Source organism: Piliocolobus tephrosceles, chromosome 15 (assembly GCF_002776525.5).
Source record: "Piliocolobus tephrosceles isolate RC106 chromosome 15, ASM277652v3, whole genome shotgun sequence".
Taxonomy (NCBI): domain Eukaryota; kingdom Metazoa; phylum Chordata; class Mammalia; order Primates; family Cercopithecidae; genus Piliocolobus; species Piliocolobus tephrosceles.
The window spans coordinates 19,848,486-19,865,947 of NC_045448.1; the positions used below are offsets into that span (position 1 = coordinate 19,848,486).

A 17,462-nucleotide genomic window follows, 5' to 3' on the forward strand; every position below is an offset into this window, starting at 1 on the left:
ATACAAAAATTAGCTGGGCATGGTGGCAGGTACCTATAATCCCAGCTACTCAGGAGGCCGAGGCAGGAGAATTGCCTGAATCCAGGAGGTGGAGGTTACAGTGAGCCAAGATGGTGCCACTGCATTCCAGCCTGGGTGAGAAGAGTGAAACTCTGTCTTGGGGGAAAAAGAAAAAGAGTTCCTCTCTTAACTTTCTTGTGCTATCAACCCTTTGGAGTACCTGAAATCGTAGATCTTCTCCGAGAAAAATATATACTATACACACATAATTTTATGTATAATTTCAGGGTTCTCAGGAGTTAGGGTCCTTGCCACTCTAGAACTCTGATTCTACTTATAATTGGGGCATTAAAATATGGCTTTATCATTTTCTTTTCTTTTTTTTTTTTTTTGAGACAGTCTTACTCTGTCATCCACGCTGGAGTGCAGTGGCGTGATATTGGCTCACTGCAGCCTCTGCCTCCTGGGTTCAAGTGATTCTCTTGCCTCAGCCTCCCAAGTAGCTGGGACTACAGGCGCCCACCACCACACCCAGCTAAATTTTTTTGTATTTTTAGTAGAGACAGGGTTTCACCACGTTGGCCAGGCTGGTCTCCAACTCCTAACCTCAGGTGATCTGCCCACCTCGGCCTCCCAAAGTGCTGAGACTGCAGGCGTGAGCCACCATACCCAGCCAATTTTACTTTTGAATTCAAGATTGTTTTTCAAATTGGTCTTCACAATTATAGACACCAGCAGACATTTGGTCCTTAGCTTAAGCATATATAACAAAGTGAGGCACGTTGTTCATTAATAATGGATATCACTAAAACTTATAAGTAGGCTTTGACCAAGAGACTCCCTGAAAGCATCCCAGCAAACCCTAATTGGTCTGCTCTAAATGTGATAGTTTCTGATATTGTCTACAAGATTCAAACCAAACTAAAATATTCATCCTCTGCAGTGACCAGCCTAACTTTAGTCAGAGGTTTGTCTGCGTGCTTTCCCCACCATCTACCCTTGCAGTGCTCTTACACAGTAGGCATTCAAATTTGCAGGTAACTTCTTAGAGCATATGACCATCAAGGTCATTTATTCATCAGCCTTGTCTCACTGCTGTGTTGTATCAGGCTTATCTTTAATGTGCTCAGTGCTGTCTTCGAGGGGATTCGGTGAGTAGGAGAAGCCACTTGCTCAATAGTTCTAGTCTGCTCTGAGGTAACTCCGTAAGTCCCAGAGAGTGACGACATTTCTGTGGGTCTGGACCTTTTGAGTTAACAACGTAGTTAAATAAAACCTCTACAATTCTAAAAGAGACCCAGCTTCCTAGACTTCCTAGCAAAATTACGTATGTTGGCCACACTAGGTACATGTGTGGAATCTCTCTTCTTAACCCTGTCTCCTTTATTCTACAGTGGATCTGATTGGTGGCTACAACATTGGCACCGTGAGCCATGAGAGCCGTGTGGATTGGCTGGAACTTAATGAGACTGGTCACAGGCTCCTCTTCAGGGACCGGAAACTTCATGTGAGAAGAGCTACTAAGGCCTTAGGCATTGGCTGGACCGCAGAGGGTGTGAGACAAGCTGCCACCAGGGACTGAGGGAGGCAGGATGGAGCCTGTTGTCTTTGCTGTATCATCAGCATAGCAGAAGGCACAGAAGAATCAACATTCTCTGTAGCTGATACCGAAATCCATCCTTTATTACCTCTTCTTTTTTTTTTTTTTTTGAGACAGAGTCTCACTCTGTCACCCAGGCTGGAGTGCAGTGGTACGATCTAGGCTCACGGCAACCCCTGCCTCCCAGGTTCAAGCGATTCTCCTGCCTCAGCCTCCCATCTGCCTCAGATGATGTAGCAGGGACTACAGGCACGTGCCACCACACCTAGATAATTTTTGTATTTTTAGTAGAGATGGGTTTTCACCATGTTGGTCAGGCTGGTCTCAAACTCCTGACCTCCTGACCTCAGGTGATCTGCCCGCCTCAGCCTCCCAAAGTGCTGGGATTACAGGTGTGAGCCACCACGCCCAGCAATCCTGTATTACCTCAGAGGTGATTGTATTATGGCAACAAAGTCAGGAAGGGAGCTTGGAAGTTGGTGTCTCTTACTGTTCACAGTCTGTGCCCTCAGGAAACTTCCTTAACCCTGCATTCCTCCTACTCATGCCTAGCTGACCTTCACCTAGACCTGCTGTCCAGTGCTTTTCAGCCACACTTATCTGATGGCATGAACTGGCTGGAGGACAGCCTCTTCGTCCCTCATTGATTCTCATCCCAATATGGTAGCACCAGAGTGTTCAACTTCAGATCAAAGAGACAACCTGATGATTTTAATTTCAGTGAAAGCCACATCACAACTTTCCAGATAATTTGATTTTTCTAGTGGCCTGCCATTTGTAATCCAAGCTGGTAACTCTGGCCCAGAGTTATTTCAAGAAGGAAAGTCTGACCTTCACCTAAGTTAAAATTCCTGGGATGTAGATCTTTGTTCCGTGGGCCATCTCTTACTTGACCAGAGTTAGGATATACCAGCTCAGCAGAAAGTAGATCAGTAAGCTTTGAAATGCAGCATGAACCTCAGTGGTGGGTTAGCTCACCACATCTCACCATTAGGGAAATGGTCAAAAGCAGGAGACAACCCCACATCCCCTTCTAATTGTGTTATCTGTCTCTTCTTTCTTCAGTTGCATCTGTATGATATTGAAAGCTGCTCTAAGACGATGATCCTCAACTTCTGCTCCTACGTGCAGTGGGTCCCAGGAAGTGATGTGCTGGTAGCTCAGAACCGAAACAGCCTGTGTGTGTGGTACAACATTGAGGCACCTGAGACAGTCACCATGTTCACTATTAGGGTATGTTGGACACTAGGGGCCCTCAGATGTGGTATTGAGCTGATTAATTAGAGCCATGAGGAGACTCTGAAGGCTACTTGGTTTTCTGTGTCCACCACCCTTAATCTCTGTGATAGAATTGGCAAATGAAGCCTAGACTTATGGACCAACACCCAGAACCATCCTTTTTCAGATTCCTGACATTATATTAGACCCTTGGAGTATGGGTTCATTACAGTGGCCCTGGGAAGTCACCAGGTCATAATACGGAGATCCCTCTAGGCTGGAAATCCCTGATAGGAGAGGCAGTTCTAATGTCATCTCCTGTGCTGATTCTCCATTATAAGCCATTCAAAGTGCCTTTTTTTCTTAAATTACAGATCAGATCTTCTATCCTACCACAACATCACACATAGCCGGTAGTCTTCCAAAATCTGGGGGGAGCCAGAGAAAACAAGAGAGGCAGGCTCCTGTGCTAGGCTAGGATGACTGGTGTGTGTATGGGTAGAGCGCTTGATGCTTCTTTTTGTCCTTTTCCATACCTTTTTTAATCTCCTTTTTGCCTCATTTTAAACTGATTAGGGTCTAAAATTTATTTGTTTAGTTCTTTCTTTCTTTTTCTTTATCTCTCTCTTTCTCTCCTTCTCTCTTTTAATCTCTCTTCTCTGTTTTATTTTCTCTCTCTCTCTCTCTCTCTCTCTCTCTCTCTATTCTTTCTTTCTGAGACAGGGTCTCACACTATCTCCCAGGCTGGAGTGCAGTGATACAGTCATAGCTCATTGCAACGTCAACCTCCTAGGCTCAACCAATCCTCCTGCCTCAGCCTCCTGTATAGCTAGGACTACAGGTGCATGCCACCATGTCTGGCTAATTTTGTCCTTTCTTTAAACACCTTTTCTTTTTTTTTTTTTTTTTTTTACATTTTGGGTTTGAAAGTTATATATCCTATTTCTATAGAGGCTACCTTGAAAGTTTTAACGTGTACTTAAATGAACAAAGTCTAAAGTTAATAAGCATCTAACCACCCCCTCCCCTACAAACAATACAAGGACTTTAAAAGACATTGACTTTCATCTCCTCCCCTTTGTCATTTTCGTCCAGTACTTTAGTTCTAATCTTATTTTGTCCCCAAAGATAGGCATGGTTATTTTATTTTATTTGAGACAGAGTCTCTCTGGTCACCCAGGCTGGGGTGCAGTGGCGCGATCTTGGCTCACTGCAACCTCCGTCTCCTGGGTTCAAGAGAGTCTCCTGCCTCAGCCTCCCAAGTAGCTGGGATTACAGGTACCCATCATCATGCCCAGCTAATTTTTGTACTTTTAGTAGAGATGAGGTTTTGCAACGTTGGCCAGGCTGGTCTCGAACTCCTGACCTTAGGTGATCCACCCGCCTCAGCCTCCCAAAGTGCTGGGATTACAGGCATGAGCCACCACACCCTGCCTGATTATTTTATCAGACAGGATTCATTTAGATTTACCATCAAAGTACCAGTTCCTTTGTTTACCTTTTCTTACAATGCCAGTCTTCTCTCTGGAATGACTTTTCTTCTTCCTGAAGAATATTATTTAGAAGTTTGTTGTTTCTGTTTCTTTGTTTTTTGAGACAGGGTCTCACTCTGTTGCCCAGGCTGGAGTGCAGTGGCATGATCTTGGCTCATTGCAAGCTCCACCTCCCAGGTTCAAGTGATTCTCCCACCTCAGCCTCCTGAGTAGCTGGGATTATAGGCATGTGCCACCTCGCCCAGCTAATTTTTGTACTTTTAGTAGAGATGGGTTTCACCATGTTGGCCAGGCTGGTCTCAAACTCCTGACCTCAAGTGATCTGCCTCCATCGGGCTCCCAAAGTGCTGGGATTACAGACATGAGCCACTGTGCCCAGCCTTATTTAGAAATTTCTTTAGTGAAAGATGATAAATTTTCAGTTTTTCATTATCTGAACATGTTTCTATTTAGCCTTTGTTCTGAAAAGATGCTTGGACTCAGTACCCAGTTCTAGATTGACAGTTAATTTTTCTTAATTTATAAATGTTGTCTGATTGATTGACTTCCATTGCTGTTCTGAAAAATTTATCAGCAGCCATTTCTGTACAGATGATCTGTCTTTTCTCTTTGGTTTCTTTTTTTTTTTTTTTCCATTTTTTTCTTTTAAGATGGAGTCTTGGTGTGTCGTCCAGACTGGAGTACAGTGGCGCGATCTGTCACCCAGCAGTGGTGTGATCTGTTGCCCAGGCTGGAGTGTAGTGGCGCGATCTGTCACCCACGCTGGTGTGCAGTGGCGTGATCTTGGCTCACTGCACGCTCCGTCTCCCCGGTTCATGCCATTCTCCTGCCTGAGCCTCCCGAGTAGCTGGGACTACAGGTGCCTGCCACCATGCCTGACTAATTTTTTGTATTTTTAATAGAGATGGGGTTTCACCGAGTTAGCCAGGATGGTCTCGATCTCCTGACCTCGTGATCTGCCCGCCTCGGCCTCCTAAAGTGCTGGGATTACAGGCATGATCCACTGTGCCTGGCCTCTCTTTGGTTTCTTTTAAAGTCTTCTTTTTTAGGGCTGGGCACAGTGGCTCATGCCTGTAATTCTAGCACTTTGGGAGGCTGAGATAGGCAGATCACTTGAGGCCAGGAGTTCAAGACCAGCCTGGCCAATGTGACGAAACCCCATCTCTACTAAAAAGAATAAAAATTAGCCGGGCATGGTGGCGCTTTCCCGTAATCCTGCCTACTTGAGGGACGAGGCGTGAGAATCGCTTGAACCTGGGAGGCAAAGGTTGCAGTGAACCGAGATTGTACACTGCTCTCTAGCCTGAACGACAGAGTGAGACTCTGTCGCAGAAAAAAAATCTTCTCTTTTTCTTAGGTGTTTTGAAGTTTCACTGCAATGTGTCTAGATTTTTTTTTGAGACGGAGTCTTTCTCTGTCACCCAGGCTGGAGTGCAGTGGCACGATCTTGGTTTACTGCAACCTCTACCTCCCGGGTTCAAGCGATTCTCCTGCCTCAGCCTCCTAAGTAGCTGGGACTATAGGCATGCGCCACCACACCTGGCTAATCTTTTGTATTTTTAGTAGAGATGGAGTTTCACCGTGTTGGCCAGGGTGGTCTCAGTCTCCTGACCTTGTGATCCACCTGCCTTAGCCCCACAAAGTGCTGGGATTATAAGCATGAGCCACTGCACCCAGCCATAAATTTTTAAAATTTATCCTGTTTAGTATAGATCGTGTTTCTTGTATTTATGAATACACGTATTTTCATCACTCTTGGAAGTTTCTTAGTTATTATCTCTTCGAACATTGCTTCTTCTCAACCATTCTCTAGTCTCTTCATCAGAACTCTAGTTAGGCAAATGTTAGAGTTCTTGTTTTGCATTTTTAATTTATCTTTCATAGTTTCTTTCTTCCTGCTCTATGCTCCATGCCCAGGTTTTTTGTTTTTTTTGTTTTTGTTTTTGTTTTTTTTTTTCAATTTTCTGTAAAGACAAGTTCTCATTGTGTTTCCCAGGCTGGTCTCAGACTCCTGGTCTCAAGCAATCCTCCCGCCTCAGCCTCCAAAAGTGCTGGGATTACAGGCATGAGCCACTGCATCTGGCCTCTGGATAATTTCTTTAGATCTGTTTCAATTCATTAGTTTGCTAATCTGCTACTAATCATTGTCTAATCTGCTATTTAAACTATACATTGAGTTTTTTACTTCAAACATTAAATATTTCTTTAAGTTTTATTTGATTATTTCTCTAGTCTGCCTGGTCATATTGATAATTTCTTATTCCTTGCTTAATTTTTCATTTCATCTTTTAAGGTATTTAGGTGCTTCATAAATAATCATTTTATATTCCGTAACTGGGCTTAAAAACAAAAACAAAACAAAACAAAACAAAAAACAGGGTCTCACTTTGTCACCCAGGCTGTGCAGTGGCATGATCACGGCTCACTGCGTGCACAAACTCCCGGGCTCAAGTGATCCTCTCACCTCAGCCTCCTGAATAGCTGGGACTACAGGCACATGCAACCACACCCAGATATTTTAATGTCTGAAATTCTTGAAGGTCTAAAACTGTTGTTTGTAGTTATTATTTACTGTTTCATAGTGGTTGGTTTCCTTGTTGTTGTTGTTGTTGTTTTTATTGTGAGCTCATGGTGCTTTGAATGTATTCTTTTGGAATCCTGAGGGCCTAAAATGGATATATTTTCCTCCAGTGATGATTCAGTCTTGTTTCTGCAGCAATCAGGCATATTAATGATCTGTAACCATTTATTTTGTTCCCTTTACTAAAGAGTGGATCCCAGGTTTAATTAAGGATTTTCAAATTCAGCCTCCCCATCCTGCTGGAGGGCCTAAGGTTTATTCTCCTGACACTGCATTTGCTTTCAGGACAACTGTACCTTTTCCGTTTGCTCACTTTCCTTCTTTTCTTGCTCAGGATTTTAGCTTATTGACCTTTTTCTTTCTGTCTGTCTTTTTTTGAGAGAGAAGGGTAGGATATGGGTAGGAAATTCTTCAAGTAAGTAAAGCAATGCATTAAAAGTGATTTCTTCAAGTAAGCCTAAGCAATGCATTAAAAAGTATGTTCCAGGCCGGGCGCGGTGGCACAAGCCTGTAATCCCAGCACTTTGGGAGGCCGAGACGGGCGGATCACGAGGTCAGGAGATCGAGACCATCCTGGCTAACACAGTGAAACCCCGTCTCTACTAAAAAAAAAAAAAAATACAAAAACTAGCCAGGCGAGGTGGCAGGCGCCTGTAGTCCCAGCTCCTTGGGAGGCTGAGGCAGGAGAATGGTGTAAACTCGGGAGGCGGAGCTTGCAGTGAGTTGAGATCCGGCCACTGAACTCCAGTCCGGGCGACAGAGCGAGACTCCGCCTCAAAAAAATAAAAAATAAAAATAATATAAAAAGTATGTTCCAGGTTCAAGTCATATTTTAACGAGAGAACCCTTAAGAATATCTACTCTTATGGTACTGCTGGAAGCAGAAGTGAATGCCACACTTTGTACCTCTAGGAGTTGGCCTGTCATAGTTAGGAGTGTACTTTAACCCAAGGATATTGCTATAAATGAAGCATTTTTTTATGCTTGAGAGAAACTAAAATGTTAGGAAAATCAGGGCTGCTGTGCCTCTCTTGACCACTGATTTGGTTGGATGAGGGTGGGTCTTTTCTACAATTGATTCAGTGGAAACTAATCTGAAATTGGGGTGGGGTGAACTTTTACAGGGTGATGTTATAGGTCTGGAGCGGGGCGGGGGAAAGACCGAAGTGATGGTGATGGAAGGTGTGACTACTGTTGCCTACACACTGGATGAGGGCCTCATCGAGTTTGGAACAGCCATTGATGATGGCAACTACATCCGGTGAGAGGCTGGCCAATAACCTGGGAGGTGGTAGGAGAGTCTGGTTCTGAGAGGGGAGGACCTGGGGTGGGGTGTAAAACTGGCCAGCACTGATAAGGATCCAGTGATCCTGGGAGGCGATGAGACAAAGATGGCTCTTCCCCCTCCCCTTGCCCCATCACCAGTCTTCTGCTGTATCTTCCTAGCCCGTTCCTTATTCATTATGCTTTGCTTCCTTCCCTTTCCAGGGCAACAGACTTCTTAGAGACTCTGGAAATGACCCCAGAAACAGAGGCAATGTGGAAAACCTTGAGTAAACTGGCACTAGAGGCAAGGCAACTACACATTGCGGAGAGGTGAGGTAGACGTGTAGAACAGAGGTGCCAGGTAGCTAGGAGGGATGACCACATGAGTATTTTCTCTGTGGGCTGCTCCAATCCAGTGTTAAGGTACTCCCTACCTTCTCACTACCAGCAAATTACATAGAGCCATTCTGCAGTACAATATTCCAAACACTCTCCCATCCTAGATTATAAGAGTATGCCTTGACCGGGTGTGGTGGCTCACGCCTGTAATCCCAACACTTTGGGAGGCCGAGGTAGGCAAATCACAAGGTCGGGAGTTTGAGACCAGCCTGGCCAACATGGTGAAACCCCATCTCTACTAAAAATACAAAAATTAGCCAGGCGTATTGGCGGGCACCTGTAATCCCAGCTACTGAGGAAGCTGAGGCCAGAGAATTGCTTGAACCCAGGAGGCAGAGGTTGCAGTGAGCTGAGATGGCGCCATTGCACTCCAGCCTGGGCGACAGAGCAAGACTCCGTCTCAAAAAAAAAAAAGAGTGTGTCTTGGCTGGGCACAGTGGCTCATGCCTATAATCCTAGCACTTTGGGAGGGTGAGGCAGGCAGATCACTTGAAGCCAGGAGTTTGAGAGCAGCCTGGCCAACATGGCGAAACCCCAGCTCTACTAAAAATACAAAAATTAGCCAGGCATGGTGGTGCGCACCTGTGGTCCCAGCTATTCAGGAGGCTGGGGCACAGGAATCACTCGAACCTGGGAGGCAAAGGTTGCAGTGAGCTGAGATCATGCAACTGCACTCAGCCTGGCTGACGAGCGAGACCGTATCTCGAAAAAAAAAAAAAAAAGTGAATTAACAAGAGTATGTCTTTTATTGTTTTTACTGCCCCTTCTTGTAACTAGGTTCCCCTTAACATTTTTTTTCTATTCTTACCCTTCAATCCATGCATATGTGTATAATCCAGGTTTGGTATAGGAGTGTAGTTCACAGGACAAACTTGGGAGTCCAGACTCCTTTAGTTCAAATCTTGGTTCCAATTACCAACTTGTATAACCATTGAGAGGTTATTTGACCTTCCCAAACCTTGGCTTCTTGATTTTCTCCATGTAGACTAAGGATAATAATAGTATTTGCCTCATATGATGATAAAGAAGATGGTAAGGATATTGGTAGTGAAGGAGTGATGAGAGAATCTGTGCAAAATGCTCAATAAATGTCACCTGCTGCCATTTTGGCTAGAAATCATCCTTGATCCCATTTTGTCCACACTTCCCACATGTAGATTATCAGCAAGTCCTAACGACTCTGTCTTCAAAACACATCCTGATGTCTCCATCCTCGTGCAGACCACTGCCATCTCCCACCTGCAGTATGGCACAGCCTCTTAGTTAGTCTCACTGATACTATTTCTTGTGCCCCTACCATTTATTCATCCCAGAGCAGCTGAGGTCGTTTTTTAAACATAGATTGTGTCATTTTCACGACTGGAACCTTCCGTTAGCTTACTGTTTTACTTACTATAAAACCCAAACTCCTTGCATGGCCTTACCCCTGAAGTTTTTTGACCTCTGCTTCTTTCTCATGCCAGTCTCCTACTTGTCCATTAGTCTCCAACCACACTGGCATCCTTCTGGCTCTGTGAGCGTGCCAAGCTCACACCTGCTATAGGCCTTTACACTATCTGTTCCCTCTCCAGGAATGACTTTTCCCCATCCTGCCATGACTGGCTTTTTCTTGTATTCAGGTCTCAGCTCAAATGTCAATTCATCAGAGAGACCTTCTCCAGCTACCAAGTTAAGTGGCCCCTTCAGTCACTATCTCTAACAGGGGTGTCCAATCTTTTGGCTTCCCTGAGCCACATCGGAAGAATTATTATCTTGGGCCACACATAAAATATACTAACACTAATGATAGCTGATGAGCTTAAAAAAAAAAAAAAGAAACACACAAAAATCTCATAATGTTTTAAGAAAGTTTATGAATTTGTGTTGGGCCACATTCAAAGCCATCTTGGGCCATGGGTTGAACAAGCTTGATCTATAATATTACATTATTTTATTTTTTATTATCTCCAATTTTACTAATTATTTGTCTCCACCAGAATGGAAGTTCTCAGAGAGCAAAGCCCTCATCTTCCTCAGTCTCTGTATGTCTCTAGTGACAAGCACATTGCCTGGCACATCATAGATGCACATCAATTTGTATTTGCTGAACCAATGAATTAATGATGATTCTATAAGAATATTACTATCAATGTCATTGCTTCCATGCCATAGGTGCTTTTGTGCTTTGGGCCAAGTAGCAAAAGCTCGATTCCTGCATGAGACCAATGAGATTGCAGATCGAGTGTCCCGGGAATATGCAAGTATTATGCTCCTGATTCATTCTGTCTGTCTCCCAAGCTGATTTCTCTTAGTATTCAGCCCCATGATTTCTAGCTTTCCAGCCATCCCTAGTTTCCTTTACCCTGCCCACCCTACCTCTACCCTCAAGTCAGACCATTTCAGAATTGCTTTTGCTAAACCTCAAACCTTTAAGCTCCATGAAATGTTTTACCTTCCCAAGTCTTTTGTTTTCTCCATCCTTCTGGCCTTCCAAATTCAGCCCTCACAGACAGAACAGCAGCACCTACAGAAAAACCAAAACCTCCTTTTTCCCCCACAGGGCGGAGAAGGAACAGACTTTTATCAGGTCCGAGCACGTCTAGCCATGCTGGAAAAGAACTACAAACTGGCCGAAATGATCTTTTTGGAACAGGTAATAGGAAAAGAGAGACAGGATGGAAGAGGGGATGCAAACTCAAGGGAGGAAAGCGTGCTGGTGAGCTAGGCTTCCAAAGGTTTGGTGAAAACTTTCAAAGAGGTTTATATAGTTAGTTTCACCCCTTCCTTAATTTCCTCCTCTTGTGTTAGTCCTTACTTTTCTAGACAAACTTCCTTATTTGGACTTTGATTACTACCTTCTTTCATATGCAGTCTACTACTACCCTGTAGTCCAGAGCCTGTCTTTGCAGTTCTTTTTTTTTTTTTTGAGACAGAGTCTCGCTCTGTCACCCAGGCTGGAGTGCAGTGGCGCAATCTCGGCTCACTGCAACCTCTGCCTCCCGGGTTCACGCCATTCTCCTGCCTCAGCCTCCCGAGTAGCTGGGACTACAGGCGCCCGCCATCTCGCCCGGCTAGTTTTTTGTAGTTTTTAGTAGAGACAGGGTTTCACCGTGTAGGCCAGATGGTCTCAATCTCCTGATCTCGTGATCCACCCGTCTCAGCCTCCCAAAGTGCTGGGATTACAGGCTTGAGCCACTGTGCCCGGCCCTGTCTTTGCAGTTCTTATGCATAGGGGTAGATCCAGGTTTTGTGGGCCGGAAGCTTATACAATTGGAGGAGCTCTCTTTAAGAACATTTGCCTTAGGCCGGGTGTGGTGGCTCACGCCAGTAATCCCAGCACTTTGGGAGGCTGAGGCAGGTGGGTCACATGAGGTCATGAGTTCAAGACCAGCCTGGCCAACATAGTGAAACCCCATCTCTACTAAAAATACAAAAAATTAGCCAGGCATGGTGGCGCATGCCTGTAATCCCAGCTACTTGGGAAGCCGAGGCGGGAGAATCGCTTGAGCCAAGGAAGTGGAGGTTGCAGTGAGCCGAGATCGCACCACTGCACTTCAGCCTCAGCAACACAGTGAGACTCCATCTCAAAAAAAAGAACAGTTGCCTTGGAAAGGGCCTGTGCGAATAAGGAGGCCTAAAGCTTAAGCTGCTTTTAGTTTCCCAATATTTCTGCTGGTATAGTAGTTAAAAGGTAAGGCTTTTGGTCGTCATGTGCTGGCATCATAGCCAGGCTGAGGAGAGCTTGTGGCTTTCTGATCCTCATGTCTTTCTGGCATCCCTCTCCGCTCTGCCTGTTTCCCCTAGAACGCTGTGGAGGAGGCCATGGGCATGTACCAGGAGCTACACCGTTGGGAAGAGTGTATCGCTGTGGCTGAAGCCAAGGTACCTGTTTTGTCTTCTCCACGGTTGTTGGGAATTTGGTTCTGCCAATTTCAAAAACCTTCTTTTGTCAATGAGGCCATAGAAACCAGAACAGGGTTGGGGCTTGGACTTGACGTGGTGAGGAGTTAGGATACTACTGACCCAGGAGCATTCCCCTTGTTATAGAGGGATTGGAGAAGCATGGGAGGCAGAAGGGTAGGAAGGGGGATGTGACTTCTAGTTCTCCTCTGTGTGTGTCCAGGGGCACCCAGCCCTAGAGAAGCTACGCCGTAGTTACTACCAGTGGCTCATGGACACACAGCAGGAGGAGCGAGCAGGTGAACTACAGGAGAGCCAAGGGGATGGGCTAGCAGCCATCAGCCTCTACCTCAAAGCTGGGCTCCCTGCCAAAGCTGCTCGGCTGGTGCTGACCCGAGAGGAACTACTAGCCAACACAGAGCTGGTAGAAGACATCACTGCGGCCCTTATCAAGGGGGAACTCTACGAAAGGGTATGCTGGCTTCCTTTTCCTAGCCCTTATGTCCAGAGCTCAGGACCCTTCCCTCACCTAGAGGAGTCTTGGGGTGCAGAGCACTTCCTGACTGCTGGTGTTCCCTCGTTTTTGGAGCTAATACTTAGTTCTTTGTGTTGTAGGGGTATCATAGTAATGTGCTATGTGTTAATAGGCAGGTGATCTCTTTGAGAAGATTCACAATCCACAGAAGGCCCTGGAGTGCTACCGTAAAGGCAACGCATTCACGAAAGGTACTAGCCACCTATGAGCCATCCTTTACTGTTGTGGACTCTTGCCCCTCTGATTCCCCGGCACCCCTTGGTGTGTGTGTTCAGGTTGCCTGGCTCCAGTTCTCCATTCCTCCCCTTCTTACCCATTCTCCATGCTTCATCTCCCTGTCCTACCTTTTTCCTGAGGCCCATCTCTGGAAATCTGGGCTGAGCACCTTTTCTCTCCCTGGCAGCGGTAGAGCTGGCTCGATTGGCCTTCCCAGTGGAGGTGGTGAAACTAGAGGAGGCATGGGGGGACCACCTGGTGCAGCAGAAGCAGCTTGATGCAGCCATTAATCACTACATCGAAGCCAGGTATGGGAGTATGGGAATGTAAAGGAGATTTAGGTGTGAAGTGAGGGGCAGTAGAGCAAGTAAGGACACCAAGGCTTAAAAGAAGGTATCCCAAAATGTAGGTTGATGTGTGCTTAAGGGGTCCCTTTACCTCCATTCATCTTCATCTTTCATCCCACATATTTATATCTTTCTCAACTTTGCCAGGTGCTCCATTAAGGCAATTGAGGCCGCCCTGGGTGCCCGCCAGTGGAAGAAGGCAATTTATATATTAGATCTACAGGACCGGAACACCGCGTCCAAATACTATCCTCTTGTGGCCCAACACTATGCATCCCTGCAGGAGTATGAGGTGAGGAAGAGTCCCTTTTCGCAGCACGAGGCGATGCAGTAGAGGATAACAATGAGAGAACCCAAAACAGGAAGTGGAGGCAAGCTCACCAGATCCTTCTTTCTGGGCCCCAAACAGCATCACAACCTTGAATGGGAAGAGAACAGTTTACTTTCCCAATTTCCTTCCCGTGTGACACTGATACCTCCCTTCACCCCAGATACATAAAGTGAGTCTTGCCGGGGTCGGTGGCTCATGCCTGTAATCCCAGCACTTTGGGAGGCCGAGACGGGCGGATCATGAGGTCAGGAGATCAAGACCATCCTGGCTAACCCGGTGAAACCCCATCTCTACTAAAGAATACGAAAAATTAGCCGGGCAAGGTGGCGAGCACCTGTAGTCCCAGCTACTCGGGAGGCTGAGGCAGGAGAATGGCGTAAACCCGGGAGGCGGAGCTTGCAGTGAGCTGAGATCCGGCCACTGCACTCCAGCCTGGGCGACAGAGCGAGACTCCGTCTCAAAAAAAAAAAAAAAAAAAAAAAAGTGAGTCTCTAGCTCTGTCCCAGCCAGCATGAGTGATTCTTCGTGAATAACGCTAACATAGTGACAATATAAAATTGCTTTGCATTGCAGAAATGTGAGGCCCTTTTGAATTCCACTGTATTGTCCTCATACTGCTTGGGGCTGGTCTTTCTTTTTAAATGGTAGAATATACGAGACACCCATACTCATCGTTTCTTCTCTATCATTACAAGGTTGTATTGCAGGCTCTCCACCATCCCAGCCGAGGTTTGTTCTTTGAGGGTTCAAGGTGCTTTAAGTCTGTTGCTCTGACCTTTTGTATCTACCTCCCATCAACTGCAGATTGCTGAGGAGCTCTTCACTAAGGGAGACCGGACAAAAGATGCTATAGACATGTACACCCAGGCTGGCCGTTGGGAACAAGCCCACAAGGTAGGGATGAGTGGAGTTCATGGTAAGAGAACTCTGCCTTAGTGGAAGTGTGGCCTCATTCCTCGGTCTCTGTTTCTCCTCTTCGCTTGACTCCCTGAAAGCTGACAAAGAGTACCAGAAAACAGTCTGAGCCACTTTGATCCCTAGCCATAGGGAAAGGAAGGGATGAAGAGAGGCCCTTGTTTCCAGACCTATCTATCATTCTGAAGGAGCAGATGGGCTTGGGAGCTGGGGAATCTGAACTACCACTCCTGACGCCTCTGGTCACATTGATGTCTTTGTTCTCACCCCTACACTTCAGAGCCCAGTGGTTACAGCGGTAATGGGAGTGTATGACCCAGCACAAGGCATCGCAGACCCTCCCACCTTAGCGGAATATAGTTCTTCCTCTGCTTCTTACGGACTTGGAATTCCCCGACCTCACTAGTAGAGTGGCAATAACCAAACTCCTGTGATTGTTGGGAGAGTTCAGAGCTTCTGAACAAGCAGGTTTCCTTGAAGCCCTGCTTCCCTGGGGAATTGGACCTGAGGCTGCCCTGCCTCTGTGCCTCCACAGCTGGCGATGAAATGCATGAGACCAGAAGATGTGTCAGTGCTATACATCACTCAGGCCCAGGAAATGGAGAAGCAGGGCAAGTACCGTGAGGCTGAAAGGTGAGCCGTGGTCTCAGAGGAGGTGTAGTTGGAGATGAGATTTCAAGGCTGGGAGGAGGGATGCGGCCTAAGGATGTGTACCTTCTGCCCAGAAGGCAGTGACAGCAGGAATCGGGTCTAGGAGGCCCCAGATGTATCTCCCTTCCCCAGGCTATATGTGACAGTAGAAGAGCCTGATCTTGCCATCATCATGTACAAAAAGCACAAGTTGTATGATGACGTGATCCGTTTGGTAGGGAAGCACCATCCAGATCTCCTCAGTGACACACACCTACATCTGGGCAAGGTGAGCCCTTCTCCTGGCTCTACCTATCTCTTCCCCAACCAGGCTCCATCTCCCCATCTCTCCATCCTGACTCACCTTCCTGCAGGAGCTGGAGGCTGAAGGCCGACTACAGGAGGCCGAGTACCACTACCTCGAGGCCCAGGAATGGAAGGCAACAGTGAACATGTACCGGGCCAGTGGGCTTTGGGAAGAGGCCTACCGGGTAAGGAGTTCAGGCCACGCTGAGAGATACATCCATCCTTCTTTCCCACGTTTTTTCCTTTTTTTTCAGAAAGGGTCTCACTCTGTCACCCAGGCTGGAGTGCAGTGGTGCAATTATGGCTCACTGCAGCCTTGACCTCCTGAGCTTAAGCAATCAATCCTCCCACCTCAACCTCCTGAGTAGCTGGGACTACAGGTGTGCACCACCACGGTTGGCGAATTTTTTAATGTTTTTGTAGAGACAGGTTTTCACCATGTTGCCCAAGCTGGTCTTAAACTCCTGGGCTCAAGCGATCCACCTGCCTTGGCCTCCCAAAGTGTTGGGATTACAGCTATGAGCCACCATGCCCAGCCCTTCTTTTCCACTTTAAGTGACTAATTCACAATTGGTCAGAGCATCTTTGAAAATGTAGTGAAGATCAGAGTCTCTCTTGCCAGAACCATGTCCACATCTGTATACAGAAAATTTCACTTAAAGTTTTAAGGGTCTGTGGACCAGGTGAAGCCTATCCTTGGACCCTAAGTACTTCACCCTAAGTTAAGAAACCCTGAAATTTAGCCCTTTTCCTGTTAACTTTTTATTTTACTTTATTTTTTGAGACAGAGTCTTGCTCTGTCACCCAGGCTGAAGTGTGGTGGCACAGTCTTGGCTTACTGGAACCTCCACCTCTTGGGTTCAAGCAATTTTTCTGCCTCAGCCTCCCGAGTAGCTGGGATTACAGGCACTCACCACCGTGCCCAACTAATTTTTATATTTTTAGTAGAGATAGGGTTTCACTATGTTGGCCATGCTGGTCTCGAATTCCTGACCTCAAGTGATCCTCCTGCCTCGGCCTCCCAAAATGCTGGGCTTATAGGTATGAGCCACCGCGCCCAGCCTCTTTCTCTTCAATTTTGAACAGTTATTGGATCCTTGTCAAAGCCGAAGTCAGAGATAAGAAGGGAGCAGCTCTGTATTGAAGGATTATTGAGTGACTTTGCTTTACAGGTGGCCAGGACTCAAGGAGGGGCTAATGCCCAGAAACACGTGGCCTATCTGTGGGCAAAGAGCCTGGGAGGAGAGGCTGCAGTTAGACTGCTTAACAAGCTGGGACTCCTGGAAGCTGCTGTTGACAATGCTGCGGACAATCGGTGAGGCCCCAAGCTTTCTCTCCACGGGCCCCATCGCAGGCAGAGCCACTATCTAGAGAAAGAAAATTGATGTATAACTGAAAGATCCTTGGAAGGACATGATAGAGTGGCATGAATAAATTAACTGCTCCTATTCCCTAGGGACTCAGAACAGTGTTTAACCTTTGGCTGTTCTGAGAAGGGTGGAGAGGAAACACATTGTAAAGCTAGGACTGCAGACTGCACTAAACCAATAACTTACTCCTGGGTAATGGAAGTGTGATTCTGTCAAATGCAGAGTGAACTTTTTTTTTTTTTTTTTTTGAGACAGGGTCTCGCTCTGTTGCCAGGCTGGAGTGCAGTGGCACGATATTGACTCACTGCAACCTCCGCCTCCTGGTTCAAATGATTCTCCTGCCTCAGCCTCCCAAGTAGCTGGGACTACAGGCACG

The 17,462-nt window shown here is 46.4% G+C and overlaps 1 protein-coding gene across 2 annotated transcripts in view; it reads left to right on the forward strand.

The window, feature by feature from the left end:
- LOC113223686 (intraflagellar transport protein 172 homolog) overlaps positions 1-17,462 on the forward strand; it is a 43,934-nt gene that overhangs the window by 15,809 nt on the left and 10,663 nt on the right. For both annotated transcript variants that reach the window (XM_026453072.1, XM_026453074.1), the window contains exons 15-30: positions 1,395-1,507; positions 2,666-2,833; positions 8,017-8,153; positions 8,381-8,488; positions 10,709-10,793; positions 11,097-11,189; positions 12,341-12,418; positions 12,660-12,908; positions 13,084-13,162; positions 13,375-13,495; positions 13,682-13,826; positions 14,670-14,759; positions 15,316-15,413; positions 15,564-15,699; positions 15,785-15,901; positions 16,889-17,031. In XM_026453072.1, coding sequence (XP_026308857.1) covers positions 1,395-1,507; positions 2,666-2,833; positions 8,017-8,153; positions 8,381-8,488; positions 10,709-10,793; positions 11,097-11,189; positions 12,341-12,418; positions 12,660-12,908; positions 13,084-13,162; positions 13,375-13,495; positions 13,682-13,826; positions 14,670-14,759; positions 15,316-15,413; positions 15,564-15,699; positions 15,785-15,901; positions 16,889-17,031 — 1,960 coding nt within the window. The remainder of the gene's footprint in view (positions 1-1,394; positions 1,508-2,665; positions 2,834-8,016; positions 8,154-8,380; positions 8,489-10,708; positions 10,794-11,096; positions 11,190-12,340; positions 12,419-12,659; positions 12,909-13,083; positions 13,163-13,374; positions 13,496-13,681; positions 13,827-14,669; positions 14,760-15,315; positions 15,414-15,563; positions 15,700-15,784; positions 15,902-16,888; positions 17,032-17,462) is intronic.